This window comes from Hippichthys cyanospilos, chromosome 1, assembly GCF_059441005.1.
Source record: "Hippichthys cyanospilos isolate Australia breed blue-spotted pipefish chromosome 1, RoL_Hcya_1.0, whole genome shotgun sequence".
In the NCBI taxonomy this organism is placed as follows: Eukaryota; Metazoa; Chordata; class Actinopteri; order Syngnathiformes; family Syngnathidae; genus Hippichthys; species Hippichthys cyanospilos.
Window position 1 is genome coordinate 35,090,001 of NC_142369.1, and position 19,308 is coordinate 35,109,308.

General features: G+C 39.4%; 1 protein-coding gene across 7 annotated transcripts in view; it reads left to right on the forward strand.

Moving 5' to 3' along the window:
• The window catches only part of zfr (zinc finger RNA binding protein), a 56,279-nt gene that overhangs the window by 890 nt on the left and 36,081 nt on the right, over positions 1–19,308 (forward strand). For all 7 annotated transcript variants that reach the window (XR_015865803.1, XR_015865807.1, XR_015865811.1 and 4 more), the window contains exons 3-6: positions 6,135–6,414; positions 8,384–8,525; positions 14,108–14,326; positions 17,236–17,474. Coding sequence is in view for 1 of the 7 variants with exons in the window: in XM_088416293.1 (XP_088272419.1) it covers positions 6,135–6,414; positions 8,384–8,525; positions 14,108–14,326; positions 17,236–17,474 (880 nt within the window). In the remaining 6 variants the exon portion in view is untranslated. The remainder of the gene's footprint in view (positions 1–6,134; positions 6,415–8,383; positions 8,526–14,107; positions 14,327–17,235; positions 17,475–19,308) is intronic.

Consider the following 19,308-nt stretch of genomic DNA (forward strand, 5'->3'; position numbering starts at 1 on the left):
TTAACCCTAGCTACAAGCAATCTTATCAAAGTGCTGTCATCACAAAGTCACTGAGAACAATGTTAATCCTTCATGGAACCACATTGGTACAGTGTCATACTGGTATTAAGGTTAACCACAACCAGTATATAAGTATGTTAGCTTGTAGAAAACATGAGTGTCACCATGCACACTGTGACTGATGATTTTAGTGCTGGAATTTAAGATTAGTTGAGTATTGGATTCAATCTGTTGATTTTATTTTGGCAATGAATTGGTAAAATGGCTTTTCAGACAACACATTTTAGTTTCTTTTATTAAAAAACAGAACATCATTACAAGAGATTGCATAGACACTTGTGTTGTTCCTCCTCGAACAAATGCATACCAGACCTGCAGGGCAATTCTACTGTTTACTGTGTTCAGTCTGAACTTTTAACCAAATCTCAAATGTTTTCCCTTCGACAAAAAGTAGCACTGGTGCAAGACAATAAAGCTGATCGTTAATTACACCATTGCTTGTTAATATGCTTAAACTCAGAACTTTCGGACAAACGTGTAAAAGGCTGTCAGAGAAATCTCTAAAATAAGACTAGGACAAGCCTAGCTGCTAAGCAGCAAAAAGAGTAACTCAGACCAGCCAAGATTGACTTTTCTCTGCCCAGTCAAAGGGAGAAGAGCTTGGCGTACGTACTCATGCATTGTCAATAGCACCTTTTTTCGTCGCTCAAGCATCCCTGCTTTTTATTCATTCAGCAAAGCATTGCACATTACAAGACATAACAAAAAGAGCCAGTCGGGTGCCACCAACAGCTGGGCCAAGGTCCCAGCTCAGACTTTCCTGCGTCAACAGTTTTATCTAAGGATTAGGGTGAGATGAACTAGGACTGCAAAAATGGATAGTAATGCACACCATTCTAGACAAGAAATAAGCACATAATGATAACAACCTAATATATGATTCCCTTCACAAAGGAGACACATGTTTTATGCATAAATTTAGAAAAGGATGAATCCCAGACACAAAATTTCAGCAATTGACAATCTCCATGTGCAACATTTTAAACAATAGGTGCAGTGAATCATTTGTTCATTAGTTTTTTTAAAGCAAAACCAGGAAGTTAAAAAAAAAATGTACACACTATAAGGCACACCTAAAAAACTTATTTAAAAAAAAAAAAGCTGATGGTGCGCCGTATAATCAGGTGCGCCTTATATATGGATCAATATTGAGATTGGGAATCGTAAATGGGGAATGAACTGATAAAGTAAGCTTTACCTGTTTCTTTTGTGTGTTTACAGTTGAACAAGGTTGGTCATATTGACATTGAGTTATGATGCTATTGAGAGTTTAGAGTTGTTATTTGAGTTATTGTTATTACTTTAAGTATTACTATATTGTGATTGAAAAAGTTTTAAAATATGTCATTAATTGAGGGTGCGCCTTATAATCCGGTGCGTCGAATAGTGCGAAAAATACGGTACTTGTTTTCTCAATATTCGTTCCAAAAACCAAAATGTAAAAAACAAGATGATCTTCTTTTTTTTTCAAGTGTATATTAGGTCATAAATATGGCAAATTTCACCACTTCATTATGTCCTGAAATTTGAAAATCATAATGTACTGCTTGTTTAGAAGCAAAGCTAAATATAAGGTGCAAGACTCAAATAAAACTACACACATCTAAAAAAAAAAGGGGGGGGGGGGTAGAAAAATCAGAGGAATCAAAATTTTCTCCTTATTGTGGGTTTGTCCAGAGAGTAACCATCGGTGGCCACTATTTAGCCCAAACTTGTTTCAGAGGTTACGTGGCGTACTTCCATTTTAGATCCAAATTGCTAAGTAGTTCCATAAGGAGGCCTCTGCTGCATCCTGTTGCATGTGACAATCCCGCCCCGGTCTTTTGCCTTGTATAACATATGGGTATTTATGCACAGTACATGTACTATATGGGTGCTTGATCTTTAGCGATGTGCAACACTGCCACTTCCGTGATTGGGCTCCATTTTGCCCCAATCTTGTCATACTTCCTTCATTAGCGGGAGTTCGTTGGTTGATGCTGTATTAATCCCCTCACAAGGCCTGACATTTTACATACTTGAGAAGGTGCCTCTGTTTTTGTTGCTTAAATAAGTTCATTGTGTTGCTGCCTTTTGTTGCAGCAGGCTTCAAACGTAACTGTTTTCACTCCACATCTATAGCCACTAATCTCAGACTTCCAAACCACTGAAAATACATCTACTGCCTTTTGTTAGCAAGTGATTTGCTTTTTTTTAGCTATAGACATATTACACTAGCCCAGGGGTGGGCAAACATTTGGCTCGGGTGCCTGGTTGACTTTTAAAATTTGACAGTTGGGCCGGCACAGCAACAAGATGCAATACATAAAAAAAAACAAAAACAAAAAAAAACTGCATTTGTTAACAGTACCTATCAAACACAAACATCGCTAAAGTATTAATGTAATAACATATACTTTTGATGGAGAACAGTGTTGTTGATCACCCTTTTTAGCCAGTGCATCAAAGTCTAGAGGTAATCCTGTTGTGACAATTCTCAGAACAGATCTGAGGTGTTCATCACTTATAACACTCATAACACTCAAAGCCAATCTGTGTCATTCACTCCTGTTGGAGTTTCCAGACATGTTGACATACACTTTAACTAAACTCAATGGCGGTCCGTGACTTTCAACACGTACGCCTTCTGTGATGTCAGACTCTCAAATAAATACCCCTCATGCGCACATGTACACATTACTGCGCTACACAGGCTAGTTTCCGTAGCTTTTAAACGTCAATAAACCGACATCAGCCATTAAAACTTGTCAATATACTGTACGTGATGCTGTCAAAACTTTAAAAAAATAATAATGATTTAAAATAATCCACAAAATTTTATGAAGTCCAAATTACAAATCACAGTTTAATAGAAGAACATAATTTTCTTTACTATTAATTGAATATGAACAAAATAAAATTACACAAACATATTAAAAATGAAACAATAAATATAGAAAAGGCTTGGACTCACCAAAACAAACGGCGGTCACAATTGATCAATAGCTCCCGATTTTTTTTTCCTTTTCCTTTTTTTTTTTTTTTTATTGACCTCTTCATGCTCCAACCAGAGCACACAAAGGACCTCCCCCTGCTTACACACGCACGGATGCAATGTACCCTCATGCACCTCAACCCAGCGACAATGAGGAATTTACAGTATAACTGTTTCTCTTTTCCTTTGAAGTCTCGTGCAGCTGCGGTCATATTAGCATCGGCCATATTAGCAGCTGCCTGGACGTTGTATTAAAGTCTAATGTGTACATGGTTTAAGATTATTACAATAGATAGTTTACTCTTGAAACACCATGTTTTTATAAAAAAAAAAAATCTAGGTAAGACATTTCCAATGGTCTGGCGAAGGTCTGCTCTTCTCTCTGCCCAGACAATGTGTACATGTGTGTTTGTGTGTGTGTGCCTTTTGCTGTGTGTGCGCTTCATGACGACACATACGTGCCTGTAGGGCGGGTTTTGGGACGGAAGTAGATCAAAACTCCACAGGCATGCGCCGTATAGCTCATGAAGCGCACTCCGGCGCTGTTGTTGTCAACACGTTGTCAGCCTTCAACACGGTTTCACACAGTGCTTCCTAGTGAATTATGCAGTGTAGGAGCATTACCCCTTGAGCATCCTGACGTTTTTCCTGTCAGATTTGGCTGTCGGTAGTAACGTTGCGTACTCCAAGGTAACTTGTGCCTCTGTATGACCGTTGATATGCCGTTAAATAAATTCTTTCCCCGTGTTTCTCCTTTCAGGGATTCTATATCCAAAAAGTCCACCATTATCTTGAAATTAGCACTGTCTTTGATATAAGTTTTGTCCAGTGTCAAGGAATATAATGAAAACGATGCCGTTTATTGTTTAGCTTTTTAGTTAAGTGTTGTCATTACATCAGTACGGCAAGTCATTGAGCTGCATGGTAAGTGATTGTTTTCAAATTTGTTCTTGCTCTCAGGACATAAAATACTTGGGCTCTACCTTTCACACTTTAAGAAACTCCTCTTTGGGGATAAGCTTGCTGGCTTTTGCTAGTTTGAATGGCAGAAAATCATTTGTCTTTGTGCTTGTGTTTGCTTGAATAAAGATGTTTAATAAACTTGTCATCCTGCTTGCTTCTTGGACGGTAGTTGCTCGAATAAAGATTTTTTGCTAAGCCTCCATGCTAGCTCCCAACCTGTCAGCAGTAGCTGCTATACTTGTGTTGAATAGTTGCTGGCATCATTAGATGCCTTGGTAGACAAGTGACGGTTGGTTTTATATTCTTTTAAAACAACCACATTGGTACCATGTATGCACGAGGATTAAACACCCGGCACTCACTGTCAAATGTTTTTTCTTTGACATTGATACAGATGGGTTCTAACCTGACCATAGAAGAACGATAACTGAATTTGGCTTATTCGACCTCTCTCTCTCTCGCTCCCCCATTCTTCTTCAAGGCTCTTCAAAATCATGTCATCGCGCCTACTGCGACACCTAGTGTTGGTAGTCTGTCATAAAGTCAAAATGAAATGAACGTAATCTTTCAAACCAAACCTTAATTCTGTGCCAACATAGGCGGGTCGGATTAAAAAGACCAGCTGACTATGGCCCGCGGGCCGTAGTTTGCCCATGCCTGTATCTTGGTGTGAGTGTGACGAAAACAAGGAAGGGAGAAGACCCGGTAGCTCATGATGGTCTGTAAGACAGCGAGGGTGTAGAACAATCATGGGACTCCCTCAACAAAGGAGTCACTTAGTGGGAAGGAGCTGTGTAGGTATCGGCTGATCATTGTCAATGTACAACGGTGTTAAAAAATCATAGTTTCAATAACAGCTAATACTGTGTTAAACTGGAAATGAGCAGAATCTCGTCAGCACAAATTTTGCAGCACTTTTTACTATGTGCTGCTTTTCCCCGTAGTCAGCCGTTATTCTCCCATACTATAGACGGTAATAAATAGCACCTATCTTATGCATACAAACTACACTCCTCTACATCAGAGGTAGAAAATCCTAGTACTTTAGATTCAAACAATCTAAATTGTTCCAAGGTTTTTATTTATTTTATTTTTAACAGACTCCTCATCTCTCCCCAGTGTGCGAGTTCTCCAGTTGTTGTTTATGATATTTAGGTCAGTCCTTTTTAGCCGAATCTTAGATGTGTGTGTGTGCTTTTGAAACTCCAGAAGCAGAAGAAATTCCAGAAGTTACGTGTTGCAGAAACTCTGGCCCATGTTGTTTTTGATGTATTTCTTACCTTATTATTTGCTCGATTATGAAATGTAGTCTGCTCGGGTAAGTGAACAGAATAAGAATTTGATTGGGTGGTATTACGATGCATATGAAAATAAAACTCTTAAATCTGGAATATCCATGCAGCTAACCTCTTGTTTGAAAATGTATGTGTCCTTTTTATACATTATACCTAGCATTTCAAAATGTCTTTGACCAAACAATTGTGAAGAAAAAATTAGCCCCACATCCAACGCGTTTATTTGTGTTTGCTCGCTGCTCTCTTTAATTCCTGTGGCATGCATCCTATGAAGCAGGAGCGAGTTGGCCAGGCATTGAGTGAGTTTATGCTTGTTCAAAAAAACATTTGGAACGGTCGGTTGGCTTTTGAGACTCAGTCGAGTATTTCCATGTGTTAAGATGAGGCACAGTGTCCAAAATTCATGTCGCAAACAATGCGGCAAACATCACTTATACTTATTTCAAACCTTGAAAACTGTGAATGTTATCAGTATTTCGGATGTATGACGACATAAAAAGTGAATACTCATATTGGTATCTGGGGGAAAAAAGTCATTGTACAACAGCTTGTGTCTTTCTGCACAATTTTTTTAATCAAAATATTTATAGTCTGAACTTGTGAAAGAGGAACAATTAAAAAAAAAACACATTTGAGGGAAAGGGCCTGAAAGCCTCAGTGTTCTGCCTTTTTCTATTGTCCCTCTGAGAAAAACACCTGCAGTAGTTTTACATGTTCACATTTTTGTTGTCCTTCAAGAAATATTTAGAAATATTTTGCAGTGAATGTTCATCATGGTGTAACATGCAAAAAAAAAAAAAAAAAAAAAAAACCCTAATGTGTGTTGTGTTTTCTCCTACCAGTCAGCAGCCAGCTGCCGGGGTAGCATACACTCATCCCACCACGGTAGCCAGTTATACAGTTCATCAGGCACCTGTAGCAGCTCACACTGTTGCAGCAGCCTACGCTCCCACAGCAGCGACCGTAGCGGTTGCTCGGCCTGCACCTGTAGCAGTAGCTGCTGCTACTGCTGCAGCATATGGGGGTTACCAGCCAACTCATGCTACAGCTGACTATGGCTACGCACAGCGGCAGCCTGAAGCTCCACCACCGCCACCACCAGTCACCTCACAAAACTACCAGGTACACAACTTGATATTCATCCATCCATCCATCCATACATTATCTATAGCCACTTATCCTCACTAGGGTTGCTTCCCTAGCTGAACTCCTGCACTATCATACCCCCTGTTGAAGCCCGCAGCTGCGGTCAAATTAGCAGCGGCCCGAAAGTTGAATTTAAGTCACATCTGTACATGATCAAACATGATTACACTGGAGAGTTTACACTTGAAAAACTATTTTATTTAAAAAAAAAAAATAAAATCCAGGCAAGAGATTTCCAATGGTCTGGTGAACGTCTGCTCCATTGAGTCTCTGCCTCGAAACAACAATGTGTGTGTCTTTGCTGTGGTTGTGTTTGATGACGAACACGGCAAGTCCCTGTGGGAGTAAAAGTGGCAGTTGGGGTTGGAGTAAATCTCAACTCCACAAGGACGTGCCATCTAACCTATTAAACACACCCCAGCATACGTTGAGGCAGACCACTTGCACCAGACCGTTGGAAATCTCTTCCCTAGATATCTTTTATAATACAGTGGGCCCCCGGTTTACAAGATTAATTCGTTCCACGATTGGAATCGTAACGCGTATTCGCCATATGGCGGGCAATCCAAACCTACATTAATTAGCTAATGAGTGTAAAACCCCAGGTAAAAAAAAAATTGTGTGTACATGTTAAAAATGGGTATAAAAATTGTATAGTAAGTGCTACTTATATAATACACATGCATACAATTAAATAACGTCATAAATAAAAAAAAATATATAAAGGATTTTTTTTACTTTTGAGTGACGCTTGTTATGGCCATATTCCCTAGGAAGAGTAGCGTAGGCTAGCTTAGCTTTCTTTCTATTTCTTGATTATCTCCAGCTTCATTTCCATATAAATCATCTTCTTACGTCTCTCGTTAACACCACTAGCAATCTAGGGACTCATAAATAACCAATTCAAGTTTGAATTAAGCACTCAAATGCACAACAAATACGATATTGAAAGCGATATTATGCAGCAGAGTGAGACCGCCCTACCAGACCGCTTAGAGAGGGCTGTACTGTATATGTGTCTGAATGAGATTCCCTACCGGTCCGCTTTGAGAGCGCTGGATAAGCAGCAGAGTGAGACCTCCTTCTTAGTCAGGACCACACACCGGAATTAGCCCATTATCTCCTGAGCGCCGATCCAGGCAAATAAGCTCCTGCGGCCGGCGATCTAAAGGGTCGATTGCCGTACGGACTCACTCAAATCATATTTAATTTTTTACTAAAAATGCTCGTTCAGTGAAATGAGTATATGAAACTGTGGGGTTCGGTGCCTCCAACAAGTTTAAGAACCACTGAGTTATGCGTTGCAGCGGAGGCAGTTTGATGCCAACAGAAACTTCTTTAAAACTTACCTAAAAACGCCTCAAGAGGGAGGCAAAACAACAAAACCAACGAACCCCACAGGTCATGACAGTTGTTGATGTTAATCGTAAAGCGGGATCATAAAAGAGGGGACGAAAAATCTCAGTATTCTGCATCGTAACGTGAAAAAAAAAAACATAAGCCACGGATGCCATAACCTGGGGGGGCATTGTAAAATGGTATTTCAAGTATAAACTCTCCAGTGTTATCATGTTTGATCATGTACAGATTTGACTTTAATTAAACGTCCAGGCTGCTGCTAGTATGACCGCAGCTGCGGGAGACTTCAAAGGAAAGCGGTAACTGTTCACTTACTGTACAGTGTATAAGGTTTAATCATTTAAGACTTAAGTAAATATGTGTACTGCAGTAGTTCCACGTCCGGGGAGGGCCCGCGGCAAGTGGGTTTATCGTTACCCCGTCTGTGTGTCATGCAAGAAACCCTCACAGGGTGTCAGCGCAATACAGTATAGCTTTTTTTTTTTTTTTTTTACCCCCTAAAAAAATCTGTGAAAGATCAATTGTGCGAAAATAAGGCGCGAAGTAGCCAGGGATCACTGTATTCTGATATTTGATATATTTTCAGGACTCCTACTCTTACGTCCGGTCTTCAGCTTCTGCTGTAGCATATGAAAGCAAGCAGTACTACCAGCAGCCAACAGCTACTGCAGTGGTGGCCGGTGCTGCTCAGTCACAACCTACAGTTGGAGAGTCCTACTATCAAGCAGGTAAAATTAAATGCTTTCTTGAGTAATAAATTATTTTCATCTGTCTGTTTGCTCTAGTGCATTAAATGTTTTAACGCCACATCAATTTTATCCCTTACATCATACTACCTTTGAAAACTGATTTAGTTTTCTAGCTGATTGACTATGTAAATTCAATCTTTTTGTCATAGTACATTACCGGTACTTTGTTTTCTGGTACATTAAGTTCTTGCACACGATGTGAATATATATATATATATATATATATATATATATATATATATATATATATATATATATATATATATATATACAGTGGGCCCCCGGGTTACGAACTTAATCCGTTCAGCGGCTACGCTCGTATCTCGAATTGCTCGTATAGCGGGCAATCCAGACCCATGTTAATTCGTGAATGCGTGCAACGCGCGCAGAAGCCTTAGGTAAAATCATCACGCTGTATACATATATTAATATTAAGTGACATAATCTACTGTACAGTTGCATTAACTAACAAATACAAAGGAATAATGACTTTTACCTTTGGAAAGACGTGACTTGTGCTGAGATAAGCAGAGATGAGCAGAGATGAATGCTCGAAGTCAATACGGTAAATCAGATATGCTATTGGTCTTACAGTGTCAAAGTAACTTTTTCAGTCAGGGTTTTCTCTACTTCCTTCCATCCCAACCAGCTGTGCCATCAAGCTAGATAAAGGCGTTCGGCCAATAGCATATCGGCACTTCTGTGATTGACGTGTGACGCCGGCCAATAGCATCTCCGTGAGTGAGACCGGGTGACCTTAATCGACCAATAGCATATTGGCGTCTTCTTGACTGACTGATAATTATTCGCACTTTTTTTTTAAACGGTTGGAATGTATTGACATCTTATTGATTAAAACACATTTAAACCTGTGACGATTTTTTGTCCTGCAATCGGCACACTTAATTTCATGTCAGCTGTTTTTCCCGACGTGAATTGAGCTGGGTGGAGGCGGAGGGGAGGTTGTGTGTGTTGTATTTACTAGGCACCACACTTATGGCTTGTTCGAGCGTCAGTTCACCATTGGTTACAACTCACAGAATTGAAAGAATGGCGCTGTCCCAAAGCATGTCGGGAGGTTGCCGACTAACATGACATGCAGATTTGTCAAGCAACCATTATATGGCACTGTAATACCAGCCGTAACAGGGTGCAGAGATTAACCTCTTGAGTTAATACGGCAACGCATATAGGCTATTGGTCTTACAGTGTTACAGTAACTCTTTCAGTCATGGTGCAAATCACGGAGATACTAAAACATCATCCTCTTATTTCTTCCTTTACCGCTGCTAGTAATTTTAGAAGCTATGTCTAACAGATAAAGTTTGCAAAGTCTTCAAAACATTCCGTTTTTCACTCATTTTGTCTACTTCCTTCCATCCTGTCCCATCAAGCTAGATAAAGGCGTTCGGCCAATAGCATATCGGCATTTCTGTGATTGACGTGTGACGCCGGCCAATAGCATCTCCGTGAGTGAGACCGGGTGACCTTAATCGACCAATAGCATATTGGCGTCTCCTTGACTGACTGATAATTATTCGCACTTTTTTTTAAACGGTTGGAATGTATTGACAATTAATTAAAAAAAAAACACACATTTAAACCAATGACAATTCTTTGTCCTGCAATCGGCACATTTAATTTCATGTCAGCTGTTTTTCCCTTTAGCTGTACAAACACTACACTTAAATGGTAATATATTTAGACACCGTGAGTGAGACAGTCAGTGTGAGATTGTAAGACCAATAGCGTTCACGTTACCGCCATAAGTAACTGTTAATGATTGTAGATGACGCAACTGCTGAATATGTTGACGCAGTTAGGCGAGAACATTTCTACATACTCAATGGCTGGTTTGTCGGTATGCTCGCAAGACGAGAGGTTTGCTCGTAAGCGGAGGACAAAAATCTCCCTGATCCACGCTCGTAAGGCGAATTGTTCGCAAATCAGGGTGCTCGTAAGCCGGGGGCTGACTGTATATATAATTATATAGGGCCAGTATTATGCACCTTTCCCTCTGCCTTAAACGGGGCAGAACATAAATGTCCATTGGGCAGTGAGCCAAAACAACCCACAAACAAATAAATAACTTTCTAAATCTTGGCCATTACAAAAAATGAAATTTAAAGTAACTCCATTAAGTGAAATACTGTGAATTGGCTCCTACAAACATGTCAATCACTGATGCATCGTTCTCCCTTATTGGCCCTGGACAACGCTTTTCACCTCAGCTGTCCCTTCATAAAGTACCCAAAAACACATTATTCAGAGCCCCCCTCCTTCCTTGCTCATGAATGAAAAAATGTGAATTATGTGATATTGGTCACTTTAGGAGCATCAGATATGTGCACGGTGACTCACTGTGCATGTCAGAAGTTGCTCACCGTGGTCCAAAGCCTGTTCAGGGAGTTTGTGTTAATGCTCAGGCGCATTGAAAATTAGAGAGAACATTGGTGTTAAGTCTTTCTGAGTAAACTAACTGAAAATTGGTCAGAATACCATTAAGACATGGGACAAGAAGGTTCCCAAATTTTATGACTTTTCAATAAAGGGCGTGGCTTGTACGCCGCCTCAAAGTCAGATGTCTGGCCAAAACGAAAAAATTGGCTGTAATTGGCCCCAAAATGGCCTTATAAGTGGGGAAAAAGCTTCCCAGTCCGGGTCCATTTGACCTAGAGCTACGAAAATTTGTAGGCATATGTAGGACCTCACCACTACAAAAAAGTCAATGCGAGCCACACGCTCAGATGTACAGAAAAAGAGTTATGAATTTTCGAATGTGCACTTTAGCCCGTTTTCGCTCGTTTCCAGGTCCCGAACTACTTTCTCTTTAACGCTTGACCCAATGAACTTAAAACTTGCTGTGGTGTACTATCAGACTAAGGGGCACAACTGGGCAAAGATAGTTATTCAGTCAGATGTCTCGCAAAAACGAATAAAGTTGCTGTATTTGGACCCAGTTGGTCTTACCATTTCAAAATTTCATATATTTAGTGGGTGTCGTATGAGTAACACACCTACTAACGTAGTTTTTGTCGTAATGCGAGCATAGAAGTATAGCAAAGGTATAGCATTTTTAAAATGTATTTATTTGCTTTGCTGAGCCCGTTGAAGTAATATTGCTGAAATTAAGTCTAGAAACGCCTGCGACTTCCACCAATTTTTAAGACGTTTTGACAATGGGCGTGGCCTCTACATTCATTTTCATTCTGAAAATTTATCGGACCAGTAAAAGCTGCTGTAATTTGACCCGAATGATCTGATCTCACAATTTTACACATTAGATAAGAGTCCATTCCTGAAGACATCGACAAACATATATTTCAGTTTAGTGCTAGCGCCACTTACAGGCAGCAAAAAATGTCGTTAAAGTCGAAAGTTTACAGTCAAGTCTTTTTTGGTTTTTACCTACAGCTACGAAACTTTTTAGGCATATGTAGGACTAAGACCTACAAAAAAAGTCAAAAGGAGTCATGTGCTAGGATGTACAGAAAAAAAAGTTAATGCTTTTTTTTCATGTGCAATTTTGTCCCGTTTTCAGACATTTACTGGCCACCCTGGAGAACCCACGGGGTCGGTTGCTAATGGTATTTTCTTAGGAGAAAGGAGTTCTTGGGTTCTCGCTGCTTCTTCTCTTAAACGGTTCACCCGGTTAACTTTTAACTTTGCCATGGACCATTATCAGACTTAAAGGCACAAATATTACTACTAAAATCGGAAATATCCTATGACATGTAAGATGGGGGCTATGCCGTCCTCGCTCTGAAGCTTCAACTTTTTCGCCAGTTAGACGGCCGGATAACGATGTTTCAAAATAATCAGACTGCGTATCCTTTTTGTCTGCTTTATTCTGAACAATGGTCATCAACCATTACCCTCTTTAGGCCGGCGTAAAACTAGGAAAAACAAAACACGCAATCGGCTCATGATACATAGCAGTTCTCAAGCTAACAAGTTACACAACAAAAAATACTCTCATTTTCAGTGTCTCCAACTCCAAACGAAACAAATGAACAGTGTCATAATTTTTGAAAACTTGTGAACTTACGGACAAATTTCCGTCCAAGGCAAAACAATTAAGGTCAACAATCGACGAGCATGAACTTGTCTAGCCTGCTGACACATTGGACAACTCACATCTTCTGAGGAAAACAATATTTTAAAGCAACCAGAAGAGGGAGCTCCAAGTCCCTATACAATCCAAAACATCAAAGGTGGTATTTCACTTCTGCAGGGCAGAATAGGGGCAGAGTTTCAAATTATGATTATTTCCTTCGCAAAGAGTGACAAAAACGTTAATAACTCAGCTGTAACAGCTTCAAAACATCTGAACCTTTGTAGGTACAGTCATGAGCTTAATACAGCTCAGTGATAAACCTCCAAATTATTTACAGCGCTACCTAGTGGTGGACAAAAATCTTATTTTTTACACTTTCACATACTGTGCAATGGCTGTTTGACTAAATTAACTAAAAAAGGGTCAGAAAAGCTTTGGGACATTGGAACATGAAGGTTCTCAACTTTTACAACTTTTCAATAAAGCGCGTGGCCTGTATGCCACCTTAAGGTCCGATGTGTCACCAAAATGATAAAAGTTGCTGTAATTGGACCTAGATCATCTGATCTTTTCAGAACTTCACATATGGGATGGGAGTCCAACGAGAAACACACCTACAAGCCTATTTTTAATCGTAGTGCGAGCACCACCTAGTGGCGTAAAAAATTATAGCAATTCCTCAACGTTTTTATGTACTTTGCTGAGCCCCTTGAAGTGATATCGCTTAAATGTTGTCTGAAAAGTCATTAGACATGCCTATTGCCCTCCACCAAATCATACAATGTTTTGATAATGGGCATGGCCTGTAAGGCAGCGCAAAGTCACACAACTGTAACAATAAAAGCTGCTGTAACTCTACCCACATAATCCCACCTTCTCTAAATTTCACATATTTGATAAGTCTTGTACTGAAGTCAACTATGAACTCATTTTTCATCGTAGTGCTAACACAACCCTGTGGCACAAAATATAACATTTTGCGTTTTCTATATACTGTATTGAGCCTGTTGATTAAAAAAAAAAAAAAATTGAACAGTTTCTAACACATTGACTTCCCATGATTACCCCAACGTGCGTAAACCCAAACACGTTCATACTCCTACTTGTTCATACCCTGACCTGTTCATACCCCAACGTGCACAGGTCTGCAAGGGCCCTTTATAGCTGCTTGCAGCTCTAGATTTGAGTTGTTGCTCCATTTGCCAAATTATGGCGCCCTCCACAAAGTTTGTCTAGCAACCTTGAACCTAGATTGGTTGAAAAAAAAATCTTATTGTCCATGAGGAAAATATTATTATTATGCATGTTAATATTATTTATGCAAAAAGCTGTGAATATATAAAGCAGTTGTTATCTCGAGCTAAAAGTACAATACATAAATTAAGAAACATCTGTCAGTTGTTATATTGTGTTAAGATTGATGTCATTGAGTTCATTTATCCCCATTTACAATAAAGGCATTCTTCAAAATATGACAATGAATATCTGCTTTTTTGTTTATCAGCCCCTAAGCCAGGGTATACCCAAGGGGTAACGTCATACACCCAGACCCAGCAGACGCGTCAAGTGACTGTGATAAAGCCAGCTGCACCCAGTCCTGCGACATCCTCTTTCTCCATCTACCCTGTGACCTCCACTGTCCAGCCTGTAGCTGCTGCTGCTTCTGTGGTCCCGTCATATTCCCAGAGTCCAACTTATAGCACAAATGCTGTCTCCTACTCTGGTAAGTGTTGTTCTCTTCAAGCATTGGTGGTAGTTTGCCAGCCAGCTTGTTCCATCATGTTGACTATATACCTCAGCTAATTTTCAAGAAATTGAGGAACTGCTTCTATCCTCCAGATGGGTGTGTTCACCCCCACAACAGCGCAAAAGCTCACTTCTATCTCTAATAGAATAAATAAATATGATAGAAATTTGTAGATATGACAAAAGGATCATTAATCATCATCAGTTATTGTAATTGAATGACAACTAATAGATTATGAAATGAATTGAAACTTTTTATCATTTACAGGCATTATACAAATAGACAACATACTAAATCTGATTACAGGCTCAAAACAGTTGATTATTTATGAAAGCACATCTGCTATTAATTTGAAAAATAATGACAGAATCAGTAACAATCAGTTTCAAAGAGTCTGGTGAATGCTTATCAATCCCCCTTACAGTGTTATTTGCTTGTTCTTTTTTTGACATCACAAAACAATATAAAATAATCAAAATGAATTAATCGATGACATCAATGGGGGGGATATTTAAAAAACTAAAGTCATGGTGAGATGAGTGCACAAAGTACATTATAAGGAACTGCAAGATCATCTTAACTTGCAGATTTTGATATGTTGGCTGCAGTAAAGTGGAAACTTGAAGATCACACTTAACTTTGATTCCGGAGGGGTGCAATTAAAAATATAGTACAGTGATATGAATAATAACAATGCATTCAGTGAAATAGTGAGTGGATTTCGACATCCCCTTCCTACTCTGTGATTGAGGTTCAATGCATGCTGTTGTAAATGAAATACAATGAAAGCTACTGCACATAGCATTGAAGTGCCTCATTTGTGGGCCGATTCGCTGAGATTAATCAAAATCCTGTTACAGCTAAATGTCTAAAGTCAGCATGGTCTGCCAAATTCACAAATATGGTAAACTACACTTGCTTTGGCACAACAATCAAGATACACTGTTTTTATGCTGAGCACCAGACTGACAGCAAAAAATAACTTTTGCTGTTTTCTACTCCCATTTAACCCCTGTGGCATTTTTTAAACTTATACAGCAATGCGATTTTTTGTTCAAATATTGGCAGACCCTTGGAAGTGTGATAACTAAGTCATTTATGAATACTTTTTTAATTTCAAAATGTTCAGTGGCATCAGACCTATCCATACATATCTAGTTTTCATTTATTTGTTTATTTTTGATACCCTCTATGTACAATAAAAGCACTAATATGCTTTCAGTGAAAAAACCAATTACCCCCACATAGCAATTTTTTGTTCAAATATTTGCAGACCCTTGGAAGTGTGATAACTAAGTCATTTATGAATACTTTTTTAATTTCGACCACTCAAAATGTTCAGTGGCATCAGACCTATCCATACATATATAGTTTTTATTTATTTTTGATACCCTCTGTACAATAAAAGCAATATTATGCTTTCAGTGAAAAAAACAATTACCCCAGCAACGCAATTTTTTTTTTGTCAAAATATTGACAGACCCTTGGAAGTGTGTAATTTTTATATAGTTATTTCTGTATACTATATAGTAACAACAAAGAATTTATAGACAGAATTTAGAAACAACCAACAAATCATGAACAACATGAGCGTAAACATGAACAATAACCTAATGGTGAACTTATTGAATGTGAATGAACATGAACAATAAACAACTTTTTTTTTCTAACAATTCTTGCAAACAGAACTCACATGGTTTCGGCATACTGTGCGCATTTAGAGCAAATGCTCTAAATGCTCTCAGTGGTTTATCACAAAGTTCACACTGCTTTCACTTTGAAGCCCCAGGTGTGGCCTCTGCAGCCTGCAATCGTTTTTTTGTTTTGTTTTGTTTTTTAGCCTTCTGTGCATCAATTCTGGCTCAGTAAGTTCCCTCTGATGGAGTTGAAGACTCCTCTTCATGCTCTATAACCAAATCACAAACTTCATCGGCTGATTCCTCACGCTTAATTGTTGTCGTCGTACGGCAACAAATGAGAGCTGTGTAGGCGAATACTGAGCAAAGTTTTTGAAAGTCGCTAAAAACAGCACTATCCAATAGGAAGGGGGGGGGGGGGGGGGGTGTCACATTTAACGCTAGCCCAATAGATTTGAATTCGCAACATAAAACTACAGCACCCAGCATTCCCAGGCAGCTCTGCCATTTTGAAGCTGACGCAACTTCTGATTCTGCATACACAAACGCGCATACTCGAACGCATAAATTTCAAATAATGTGTTATTTTCCAAAGTAACTTCACCCAGCGATGCACTCACACTCACGCACCTATTCTCACAATTGGAACGGTTTTCACGACGTTCATTTTGCACGATTGTTCGTTCATCGCGAAGAAGCATAACGCATTCGTTAGTCTGTGTCGCCACCTAGTGGATCAAGAGGTTTAAAAATTTTCAACACACGTTTTTCACTTTCTCCTGTTTATCGACCCACCACTGAATGGAAAGAAACGGAAATCACGGGAAACGCATGACAACACATGAGGTTCACAGTGCATCAAAAGATACAAGTTATAATGGGAGTCTACGTGCCAAAACTTGGATTTTAATTGGGATAACATGTTTTGTTTGATAGCTCAGATCTGCAACACTTTATAAACGTCAGCATGCTCCATTTTATAGTTTTTTTTTATCTTTCGCAAACCTGGGGGACCTTGAATCACCCAAATGTTTTCCCCTAAATTGTTTTCGCTTTGAAACAAATCCCACTATCTAAGAAATGGACGCAAAAAGCCACAGGGGTTAAATTTATATGTTTGACCATAATAATTCCGTCTGGGTTCAATGTAGTGTCCCCCCACTCGCCACATCCTAGATGAGATAACTGCAAATTAAATGATGAAATGATCGCAACAAAACTTTATGGGAAAAAAAAATGTGTTTCTAGGAACTTCATATTCAGGATATGAAGCAGCGGTCTATTCAGCAGCCTCAAGTTATTACCAGCAACAACAGCAGCACCAGAAACAAGCCGTTGCGGCTGTGGCTGCAACTGCAGCATGGACTGGAAACACTTTCACTAAGAAACCTCCCTTTCAGAATAAGCAGCTCCGACCCAAGCAACCACCAAAACCTCCTCAAATCCACTACTGTGATGTCTGTAAGATCAGCTGTGCTGGCCCTCAGGTAAGTTTGAAAATTAAAATAATAAATAGGTTATGCATACATGTGAAGATAGCTATTAAGACAATAGTTAACATTTCTGGCCTGTCCACTGTTATTATCCTATGTGTTGTGTGTTGTCGCGAGTACTTGCGAGACTTTGGGCATGTTTTTAGGCTGGTGTTAAGGAATGGCGAAATAAATGAATCGTTGAGCAAAACTACGTGTGCAGTTTCTAATACTTTCAATGGTAGCAGAGAATGGTTTCCAATTATAAAGTACCACCGAAATTCAACGAAACCAGGCCATATGAGTGCTAGAAAAATTAAGTCAGCATTTGCAGACTGGTTACGGAGTTGGATAAAAAGAAGCAAGTGCTCGTAGTGGCACTGGGACTCGAAGGAAGACCCAGAGAAGCCACATTGGAAATAGCCGCAGAAGACCTGAATAAAGATGTCAGTATGGAGACATTGCTTACTAATTTGCACACAGTGTTCTTAAGAGAAGAGAAAGACCACGCGCACGACGCATACTCTTATTTTGATTCGATATCTAAAGACAGTGCGGTGTCCATGGCTGACTATATAATAGACTTTGAGCAAAAATACAGCCGAACATTGAAACTGAAGTTGTTCCTGCTGATATTCCTTTATTGTTGAGCAGAATGTCTTTAAAGAAAGCAGAAAGAGTCTTAGATATGGAGAAAGACAGAGTTGTCATGTTTAATCAGCAAGTGCCTCTTGAATTCACTAGCTCGGAACATTGTTGTGTGGATATCAGAGATAAAAATACAAATGAAAGCTGCAATGAAGGTGAAGTCCTTGTCATGACAAGAGAGAAGTCTTCTAAAGAAAAACGCAAAGTGCTCCTGAAGCTTCACAAGCAATTTTGCCACACTTCTGCAGACCGGCTACAGAGACTTATTCAAAGTTCTGGAAATACCCACAAAGATTGTCTGGCCATTCTGGAGCAGCGCATTCACGGTTGTGAAATTTGTCAGAAACCTCGCAGGACAAAGCCCAAGCCTGCTGTTGGTTTACCTTGGCATCAGAATACATTGAGACAGTGGCGATGGATCTACACGAGCTGGAGCCTGGTGTTTGGTACCTCCACATCATCAACCACTTTACACGATTTAGCGCTGGAAACATTGTGAGGATCAAGAAACCTTCGGAGGTCAGCAACTATTTCATTCACTTATGGATAAGTATCCATGGTGCTCCCAAATGGAAAGAGTGGAAAGGTCCTGCTGTAGGCATTGGCCAGGACAGAGCTGTAGTGTTCTTTAGACATGGTGGAATGCTTGTCAGAGTACACCAATCCAGGCTAAATTTAATAAATGCACAAAATGAAAGTGAGCCTGGACACAGGATCTTGAACTTTGTTTTCATTTTTTTTTTTCAGTTTTCAGGAAGACAGGTCAGTCTTCCTAAAAACTGGGGGGAAAATAATGAAAACAAAGTTTAAGATCCTGTGTCATAGAGTTCAGATGATGAACAGTGTTAATGGAGAAGAAGAACAAGTCACTAACAACAGAGAATCAACTGAAGGAGAAACTGACAAATGACAAACGAACTGATAAGACAGAAACCAAAAGTGATGTAACTAGTGCTGTTGCTACCACTGATGTCAAATTGAGAGGAGGACATTTCGTCACGTTTACAAACAAAAAAATGATACCAAACATACTGCTTTTTTAGGCAGAGCAGGAAAAGCCAATTGCCAGTACAAAAACTAGTACAATTTACAATATGTTGAACCTAATAGAAGTGAGGGACAAAAACAGGCATTAAATATGGCATATGTTGAAAATCTTTAAAAAGTGTGAAAATGCTGATGCTGATGTACGTTCGCCTGG